Genomic DNA, 9,245 nt, shown 5'->3' with positions numbered 1-9,245 from the left:
GAACGCAATTACACAATTGTGACTTTACCTTTGTACAAGTTGGGTATTTTGCTAAAATACGACATCAGAAAAAATAAATAAATAAATAAAATCAGTCAACTTTTTTTTTTTTATATATAGAGCTCAGTTGTCGTCAATATTTATGTTGCAGTGAAAACGCACTCTGCTGGCTTTGTTCTTTTAATATTGTTTAATTTTTTGGGGGGGGAATTTTCATGTGTAAATTCCATCTATCCTTAAATACATGTTATTTAGTTTACTAATATTGTATATTACAGATGTATTTTTAAATTAGGTTGTAAGGTACAACTTAAATGATAATTAAAAAAAAAACAGAATTATTTAAATCAACCAATTTTGGGAAAGGAGATAAAGGAGATAAAACTAATGCAACAAATAAAACTGCTAATTTTAATAATAAAATAATTCATGCTCGGGTTTTACAATTTATTGTTGAGAATTAATGTAATAATAAACAAATTATTTATTTAATTATATATATATATATATATATATATATATATATATATACACATCACATAAAAAAATTAACCTCAATTCCCATCTCACCTTTTTTTAGATTTTATTCTTTTCCCCATAACATTATAAGCGTGCCAATTAAGTGAGAATTTGTGGCCGGGCTTGGCCTCAGTTCACCAGGAATAGATGGTTCACTGTATGTTAAAATGCATCATTTTTAAGCAGTATTACTACTCATAATAAATCAAATAAATTGTGAAAAATGAAACATCTATTTTAATGAACCCATTTTGAACTAAAGACACCGAGAGATGTCATCTTTGCCATTTATTTGACACGGTGTCCTGGTGGACACTCTATTAGGTACACTACATCCAAAACATCAGTCATTCATTTGTTCTGTCACTTCCTGTAGGATGATTTTTAAAATTGCAAACAGCTGACCACTTTGTGGAGTTATAAAAAAAAAAAACGAAAAAAAAAAAAAAATAAAAAAAAATCAATGTGAGCATAAGTTATCAGGACGTCCTGTTTGTGCTGAAGTGTCACCGGCGGCCAGACGCAACATAACGGCAGGCCGGGGAATCCCCGCAGCCTGCCGGGAAGGCGCCATTCATTAAGTCAACATGGTTCATTCACTTGCCCGTCAGTGGCCGTGGTCCGAGTCCGAGTCGCTGTAGTTGGGCACCAAGGAGCTGGAACTCGTGTCCTGCTCGGTACTTCCGACTTCCCGCGACGCCGTCGCTGGCGCCGAGTCCTGGGGGTCCGACTTCCTGCGGATCAGGGGGGTCCGTGAGGGACCCAGAGCTTTGGCCACGGCCGCCTCTTTGCCCTGCAGGCCCAGTTTGTGCAGCAGACCCCCGCAGGTGGTGCTGGTGCTGGTGGTGGTGGCGGCGGTGCCGCCTGGAGTGGAGCTGAACCACGAGCGAGAGGAGATCTCCTGACGTTTGCTGCGTTGTTTGTCCTCGTACGCTAGGTGGGGCCACACAGGTGAGGGTTCGGCTCAATTATGTATTTTGTGGGGGGGGAAAATGCATCAACTTTGAAGTCCAGTCAAGCATCATTTGTCATTCCCATTGAAATGAACAGGAATCCAATTATTCCATTCAAGGCTCCCCGGTGCTTTTAAATAAAGAAATGCACACAAAAAGTTTGAATATTACAACTAAGAATAACTGAAAACTAAGGAGAATCTTGACACAGTTTTGCATAAAAAAAAAAATCTGAATATGAGAAAGTTACAGGAAATTACTGGAAAAAAAAAAATCACTCAGATATTTTGAGGAAAAAAATCGGAATATAACAAAATTGAATTTATCAAGGAAAAAAAAGGTTGTTATGTTAAGGAACAAATTTTTTAGATGTAATTTTTGAGGGGAAAAAGTATAATCCAACGAGAATTAAATAGCATTTTAGTTGTGAATAAAGTCACATATTATTTAGGTAAAGTGATAATTTTACGAGAACAAAAAAAAAAAAAAAAGAGGGGAAAAAAAGACGGATTACGAGATAATATTATCATGAGGGATTAAATTATTTGAAGGAATCAGTCGCGACAGCAGCCGATACTTCTTGTGACCGTTTTACAATTAGGAAGTATAAATTAGAAGAAGAGAAAATTTTCAGGAATTATGAAGCAATTTTTTTTGGACTACCTGTTAAGCGTCTGAGTATTTTGAAAAGTGCTATACAAAATAAATGTATTATTATTATATTTGCTCCTATACATATATTTGCTGTTAATATTTGCTGCTATACAGACTTAAAGGGATACTTTAGTTATTTAGACATTTTTGGCAGTCAAACATTAATATTTTGCCTATAATAAATTTGATATTTTCATTATTTTTCATGTACAATTAGTACCTTTAAAAACACATTTTGCAACTTGCTGTCGACTGAAAATGACATCACAAGGTCTCGGGTAACCAATCACAGCTCAGCTTGTGAATGTCACATGACCAAACCGAGAAAACAGGTAAGCTGTGATTGGTTACCTGAGGCCTTTGTGATGTCACTTTCAGTCGAAAGCAAGTTGCAAAATGTGTTTTGAAAGGTACTAATTGTACGTGAAAAATAATGAAAATATCAAATTTATTATAGGCAAAATATTCATGTTTGACTGCCATAAATGGTTAAATAAGTAAAGTATCCCTTTAAAGTTGGTAGCAAGGGGAAGACCTTCACATTTTAGTAGTCAGGCCACAGCCTGGTCTATTGCAGCAATATTTGTGACATATTATATTTGATATATTTCGTCGGTTACTCAAGTATTTTTGCTGTTTGCAAGATAGCTCGGTCCTTAGACTGCACTCCGCCCAGACACAACAACCAAAATCATATTTGTCAAACTCGCACCGGCCATCTGTCTACTTTATAAAGGTTTCAACCTGATGACAATTTGGAGTATCCATTTTGGAGCTTGACGTCGTAAAATGGCCACGACGAAAGCCTAAAAAACAAAAAAAACAAAAAAAACGCCAATTGTGTGTTTTGGTAAACTCACAGTCCGCCGTCTGCAAGCTGAGCAGCGCCGCCAGCTTCTTGTCCTGCTCGCGCTCGGGCAGCAGCGGTATGCTCAGGTTGGTCCTCGCCCTCACGGCGTCGTCCTTCTCCTCCTTCTCCACCATCACCTTCTTCTCCATCTGCGGCGTAAAAAAAATACAACTTTCCCCATATCCTCCATTACAGTACTGTAATGCCCTTGAATGTGGGCAAGGAGAGACGCGGTCACCCGTGCACTTTCCATTCATTGAATTGGGAGGGGAAAAAAAAAAACAAGCAAAAAAAAACATCCAACACACAAATACTGCGGTCTTACCCTGAACTTCCTGCGCAGGGCGCTGTTGAGCTGGAAGTCGTCCTTCCATCCGGCCTGGTGGTCCTGCAGCTCCAGGAGTGAAGGCAGAGCCTTGGTCAGCTTCTCCTTGTCCTTCCCGCCGTGGTCCAGCTTGAACATGGCGTCCGTCTCCAGCTTCTCCTTCTCTTTGCGCTCTGGTGGGGGTTTTGGGGGGGCACACGCCGGCAACATTCACGTTCACTACTTCGCTTTGTCTTTCCTTCTTTGCCTTCTCCATTCGCACCTTTCTGACATCCTCCCTTCCGCCGCACCTGTACTGCTTCCTTCTTTTCTTTTCATAACTGTATCTCAACCTATTTCTGTCCTTCCTATTCTCTTCTTCTAGCTGTCCATGTTTCCGTCTTAGTCCTTCCTTCCTTCCTTCCTTCCTTCCGTCTATCCTAATTTCCGTTGATCCTTGCCTGCTGTCAACCAGGGTTATTATAGATTTGGATTTTTTTTTAATTTTAGTTTTTTTATATTTCATTTTGAGTTTTGTTTGTTAAATTTAGTTAGTTTTAACTCATTGACTCCCAAAAACGTATTCATACGTTTTTTTAGGTTTTTGTATGCTAGAGCATTATGAAGGCTTTGATGCAGTTTCTGACCTGAAGAGGTCGCTTAAAGCAATGGTAGTTATACCAAAAAAAATAAAATAATGGCCAGCAGGTGGCAGCAAAGTATAAGAGATCAGCCAGGGCCATGTTGCAACAAGCTCTTTTACCCAGTATTTTCAACTGGTTTGTGAATAATGATGAAACTTGGCTAATTCTAATGCTAATTGCTGCAAAATGTAAAAACAGATACAAATATCCTTTTTTTCTGATGAAAGAAGAGACTTTAAGCTTTATTTTGGTAGGTTCCATGTTTTTATAGCAATAGAACATGAAAATGGATGGGAGTGAATGAGTTTAGTTTTCAGGATGGTTGTTAAGTTTATTCGTTAGTTATTAAGTGTTAGTTATTTAATAAATGCTTAGTTTTAGTATTATTTTTAGTTTTTAAAAGAAATGTGTATTACTTATGCACAATATTTCAAAAACACCACGGGAGCAACATCATCCGAAGGTGCTTTTCTATTGGAAGGAAGGAAGGAAGGAAGGATGGATGGGTTTCCTTTCTTGCACCCTCCTTCCCATTTTTCTGCCGACCTTCCTTCCTCTCCTCCTCCCACCTGTGTTTCCTTCACATGCTCTCAACAAGCATGTTAAACCATTGTTTAAAAAAAAAAAAAAAAAAAAAAGTGCCACCCAAGTACCGGTGGTGAGAATCTGCTCGTTTTCGGCCATGTCCCATCGCTCCTCCTTCCTGCTGGCGCCACTGACGATGACGTAGTCGCAAGCGGCCGGGTCCGTCTGCATCTCGATGTAGTTGATGCACAAGTGGCACTTCATACGGAACCTGCCGGGAGGACGGATTTGAATCTCCATTCCAGTTACGCCCCACACCGCGGCCCTCGTTTGTTGTTCTCACCTGTAGATGGGCGTGGTGAAGTAGTTGCCCACTTTCTTCTTCTCCGCATTGTACCGGACACCTGAGCAACAACCAGAGGACTGAGCGAGCGCAGATAGAAAATAATAATAACAATAACATAGTAAATGCATACCCATGCCGATGTGGTTCTTGCAGCCGTCACACCAAATGTTGTACGGCATTTCAAACCTGCGCACATTTTTTCAATAATATTAATTTGTATTATAAGAATGTTGAAAGTGACATTTTGGTGTGTGTTTTTTTTATGACAATAAATTTAATTGTCATTTATTTCGGAATAAAGTTGTAATTTTAGGAGAATAAACATGCATTTTTTCCCCCCCAAGAAAAACAATGCAATTTTACTATAACAAATACCTTTTTTCTCTAGAAAAGAGTTACATTATTTAATGGATGAAGTTGTATATTTTGTTGAAAAAAAGTAACATCCCAAAATAAGCTGACACCTTTTCAACAGGGGAGAAAAAAATAATGATTTAAAAACAAAAACAAACAAAAAATTATTTTGGCAGTTATAATGTTACCTTATGATCATCATTTCTTAGTACAAAAATTACCATTGGTTGTGTACAAACCTGATGATGAGGATGCCCTGGGACAGCTTCCTGGCACGCTCCCGCAGGGCGTGCGTTTTGTGGTAGCCGTTGAGAGAGCCATGCTAGAGGAGAAACAAACAAATAACCAAAAAATACAAAAAACACATTGGTGAGGAAAAAAACCATCACCATCTCACACACCTTAGCCGGATCGAAGTCCGGTGGGTAGTACTTATTTGTTCCTTTTCGTTCTCCCTGCAAGACAACACAAGAGGGTTTGTTGTGTTGGAAAACAACAATGCTTGAATGTATGCCCATCTCACCATCTTGGCGACGAGACCTCTGCACAGCTCACAGAGTCAGTCTGGGGGAAAAAAAATAATACATGTGAATGATAGAGGAGTCAAAGGTGCCTCGAAAGGTGCTCTGGGGTGCAGTGACAACAAACTTAAAAGTATTTCTTAACAGATATTATGGAGCACACGTCGTATTATACAAATACAGTACTGGGTGACTATTCAATTGAATATAGAGATTACCTATTTGTACATTTTCCTCTTTTTGGCAGCATAGTAACTCAAAGGTCAACATGGAATAACATAACGACGGCATTAGTTACGTATTTTTGACTAAATGTGTAATGTATGAGCGAAACAATAGTGTTATTAACACAATGCAACACAAATTGAACGTTTTGCCTGGCATGTAACGTCAAAACGGCGAGCAAAGTGAGCTAACATGCTAACTCGCGTCTCTATGTGATTGCGACCAAATACAATGTTATTTCCGAGCAAACACCAACTTGTACAGCTTTTAAATGCGCAACTATCAGGTGTCAGCTTAAATAGTAAGCTGAAATACTTACAAATTTGAATGTAAACACACAAGCGGGCGACGACCAGAGGCCACCAGAGATGTTTTGTGGAACTGGAACTGGCTTTAGCTAGCTTGAGAACACGACGTCCTCTAAACGTCACGAAAAGTGCCTCAATAAAACCCCGAGGCAGCTTTTGTGAGACTTTTCATAATACGAATGCGTTCAACTTCACTAAAGTAAATGCTAAAGTTTTACAAATACGACCGTTTCGAGAGGGCTTGTAGCTGCCGTAAATTAGGTATTGTCGCAAATGTGAGGATCCTAAAACGGTGAAATTCTTGCTCTTCTCAAGCCATAGATTTAAATCTGGTAGGACTATGTGATGTGAGATAACGTACTGTAGGCTACTGGTGATATAATAAAACTAATTACAGACAATGTTTCAGTTTTAATTTTAGTAATAACAAGTTTGCCCACGCCGTAAATTGATGTGTATGGTCGCAACTCCGAGCGTCGCCAAAACAGTACATGTATTCTTAAGAAATAAGTCAGTGACGTTTTAGTATTTTTTTTAAATACCAGATATTAATTTTAATTTTAGAAATAGAGTAACAAACTTACATTAGAATGTATACGGTACGTCTACGAAATGCATATCTTCTTCACAAATCATCTCTGGTGGATGACGTTTGTCGGAAGTGCGTCACACGCAGAACAGAGGATTGTGGGAAGGGTACTATCATGGCAACGTGTGACAACGTATGACAGCCGCAAAAGTAGCTCTCATTGTTGCTATAACAGCGACGGATTCGAGTGGATCGTAGGCAGAAACGATGGAGGTAGAACCGCGGTCGCACAAGCGCTACATCTGCTCTTTCGCGCCGTGCACGGCGGCCTACAACAAGCAGTGGAAGCTGGACGCCCATCTTTGCTCGCACACGGGCGTCAAGCCGCACACGTGTCCGCAAGACGGCTGCGCCAAGTCCTTCTTCAGCCCGTACCACCTGGCCCGCCACCAGCTCACCCACAGCGGCCTGCGCCCCTTCCCGTGCTCGGCGGAGGGTTGCGCGAAAGCCTTCAGCACCAACTCCAACCTCGCGCGGCACGTCAGCCGCGTGCACGCCGCTCCGCCGGATAGCAAGCGCTACGCTTGCACGGCGGACGGATGCGACGCCGCGTTCAAGAAGCACCAGCAGCTCAAGGCGCACATGAGCGAGCGCCACACGCACTTGCCTGCCTACGAGTGCACGCACGACGGCTGCGGCATGCGCTTTCACTTCCCGAGCCGCCTCAAGCGACACCTGAAGGTCAGTGCTCGAGTTAGTGTACGGTAAACTCGGGGTGGGATTCGCGAGGTGTCTGGGTACCTCACGATACGATGCGCGTAGGCGATACAAGGCTAACGATAACTATTATCACACGATATGACGGTACCGTGATCGATAATTTGGTCAGGTAAATCCACGATAATCTACGATAAAACTACTCAAGACATAAACTGATGGTTTTTCAATGAGAAAATAGTTTCTTCTTCTACCATAACTGAAACACATTAAAACTGGTGGCTTATTCACAGCGAGTATATTAGTGTTTTTTTTTTTTTAAACAAATACAAATGTTACACAAAAAAATTGTCAATTGTATTTTATAAACTGACAATTTTTTTGTGTAACATTGTAAATTACTTAAATATTAAATCCAATTAAATCAATATTAATATTCCTCAGAAATTGTGTGCTTTAAAAGGTCAAAACGTAAAATAGGTTTTAAAATGTTAAAAATTGAAGATATAATTAACATTTTTCATAGAAACGTATGCAAAACTGAGTCAGTTGCTGGACAGATAAAATGTCTGACAAGTAAAAGTTCATGAGTCTTCTTCGCCTGAAGACTGCCGTAAATTTCCCCGCCACTCTTATGAGTCGCTCCCCCTAGCGGCCCGCAAAGTAATTGCTCAATAAGTAACGTACAATGGAGCCGTTATAGTTGGCTGTATATTAACTACAAATATCGTGATACTTGCATCGGTGTATCAATTAATCTATCGGGAGACAAAGCATCACGATTTATCGCTATATCAATGTCGTCACACTCCTATCAGTGAACCCCCGTTTTTCGCTTGGTCTACGTTTCAGACTTTAGTAGGTGAAAATGAATCTGTGATACTTTTTGTACCCACCAGATCGCTGCAAACTACTATCTATTTATTTTTTATTCTTAACGCACACATGTTGTTTATACTTGTAGTTAAGTCCAGAACGTAAATTCTTTTGTCCTAAGGTGCACCAAGGCTACCCCTGCACCCACCCGGGCTGCGCCTTCACAGGCTCCACCTGGACAGAGTACGTGAGGCACCGCAAAGATCAGCACCTCACCAAAGTGTTGTGTCCGGAGTGCGGCAAAGCTTTCCGGGACGCCTGGTTCCTGCAGCAGCACCGCCGCGTGCACACCGACACGCGGCTGGTGTACCGGTGCCCGCGCGACCAGTGCGAGCGCTCCTTCACCACCACCTTCAACCTGCAGAGCCACCTGCGGTCGTTCCACGACGAGCTGCGAGCCTTCGCCTGCGAGCACCCGGGTTGCGGCCGGACCTTTGCCATGAAGCAGAGCCTGCGGCGGCACGGCGTCGCGCATGACCCGCAGCGGAAGAAGATGACGCGGCCCAAGAGGTCGCTGGCGTCGCGCTTGAGCGGATGCAGCGACAAGGCGGGAAAGGGGAAGGCGTCCGAGTCCGGGAGAACGCCTGAGCCGGTGGAGCTGGTCCATCTCCTGCAGGACGCAGCCCTGCTGGGCGGAAGCCCTCAGGAACTGTCGGAGGCACTGGCGTCACCGCTCACATTGTAGAAGAACTGTTAACTCATTCACTCCCAAAGACGTATTTATACGTTTTTTTAGGTTTTTGTTTGCTAGAGTTTTTGTATGAAGGCTTTGATGCAGTTTCTGACCTGAAGTGGAAGCTTAAAGTGATGGTAGTTGTTAGAAAAAAAATAAAAATGAAAGAAACAGATGAAGCACACTTTTTTTTTTTTTTTTTGTAATAACTACTATCACTTTAAGTGACCACTTCAGGTCAGAAACT

The 9,245-nt window shown here is 41.4% G+C and overlaps 2 protein-coding genes across 4 annotated transcripts; one reads left to right on the top strand and one right to left on the bottom strand.

Moving 5' to 3' along the window:
- Positions 1 to 794: 794 nt before the first annotated feature.
- Positions 795 to 7,365, bottom strand: yju2b (YJU2 splicing factor homolog B). 3 transcript variants are annotated; one of them, XM_077523462.1, is made up of 10 exons: positions 6,788 to 7,365; positions 5,673 to 5,713; positions 5,551 to 5,604; positions 5,389 to 5,471; positions 4,926 to 4,981; positions 4,793 to 4,853; positions 4,578 to 4,720; positions 3,302 to 3,474; positions 2,987 to 3,125; positions 795 to 1,452 (listed from the first exon to the last, which is right to left on the bottom strand). In XM_077523462.1, exons 2-10 carry the CDS (start codon positions 5,673 to 5,675, stop codon positions 1,127 to 1,129), a joined length of 1,038 nt encoding a protein of 345 aa, XP_077379588.1. In that variant the 5' UTR covers positions 5,676 to 5,713; positions 6,788 to 7,365; the 3' UTR covers positions 795 to 1,126. The 3 variants fall into 3 exon arrangements, with proteins under 3 accessions (XP_077379588.1, XP_077379587.1, XP_077379589.1); XM_077523461.1 differs by lacking the exon at positions 6,788 to 7,365 and adding an exon at positions 6,215 to 6,734; XM_077523463.1 differs by lacking the exon at positions 6,788 to 7,365 and adding an exon at positions 5,889 to 6,154.
- LOC144020213 (transcription factor IIIA-like) lies at positions 6,844 to 9,217 on the top strand. The gene is made up of 2 exons (XM_077523464.1): positions 6,844 to 7,473; positions 8,447 to 9,217. The coding sequence occupies exons 1-2, from the start codon at positions 7,000 to 7,002 to the stop codon at positions 9,008 to 9,010; spliced, it is 1,038 nt and encodes a 345-aa protein (XP_077379590.1). The 5' UTR covers positions 6,844 to 6,999; the 3' UTR covers positions 9,011 to 9,217.
- Positions 9,218 to 9,245: the final 28 nt, after the last annotated feature.

The sequence above is a fragment of the Festucalex cinctus genome, chromosome 6 (genome assembly GCF_051991245.1).
Source record: "Festucalex cinctus isolate MCC-2025b chromosome 6, RoL_Fcin_1.0, whole genome shotgun sequence".
NCBI lineage: Eukaryota > Metazoa > Chordata > Actinopteri > Syngnathiformes > Syngnathidae > Festucalex > Festucalex cinctus.
The sequence above is the reverse complement of the archived record's forward strand: the minus strand, read 5'-3'. Positions and strand labels throughout refer to the sequence as shown.

Coding starts and splice junctions, on each gene's coding strand:
- LOC144020213 (XM_077523464.1), top strand. CDS start 7,000: ATGGAGGTAGAACCGCGGTCGCACAAGCGCTACATCTGCTCTTTCGCG. Junction 7,474..8,446: donor GCCTCAAGCGACACCTGAAG/GTCAGTGCTCGA, acceptor TTTTGTCCTAAG/GTGCACCAAGGCTACCCCTG.
- yju2b (XM_077523462.1), bottom strand. Junction 5,472..5,550: donor CGGACTTCGATCCGGCTAAG/GTGTGTGAGATG, acceptor TTTCTCCTCTAG/CATGGCTCTCTCAACGGCTA. Junction 4,721..4,792: donor TTCACCACGCCCATCTACAG/GTGAGAACAACA, acceptor TCCTCCCGGCAG/GTTCCGTATGAAGTGCCACT.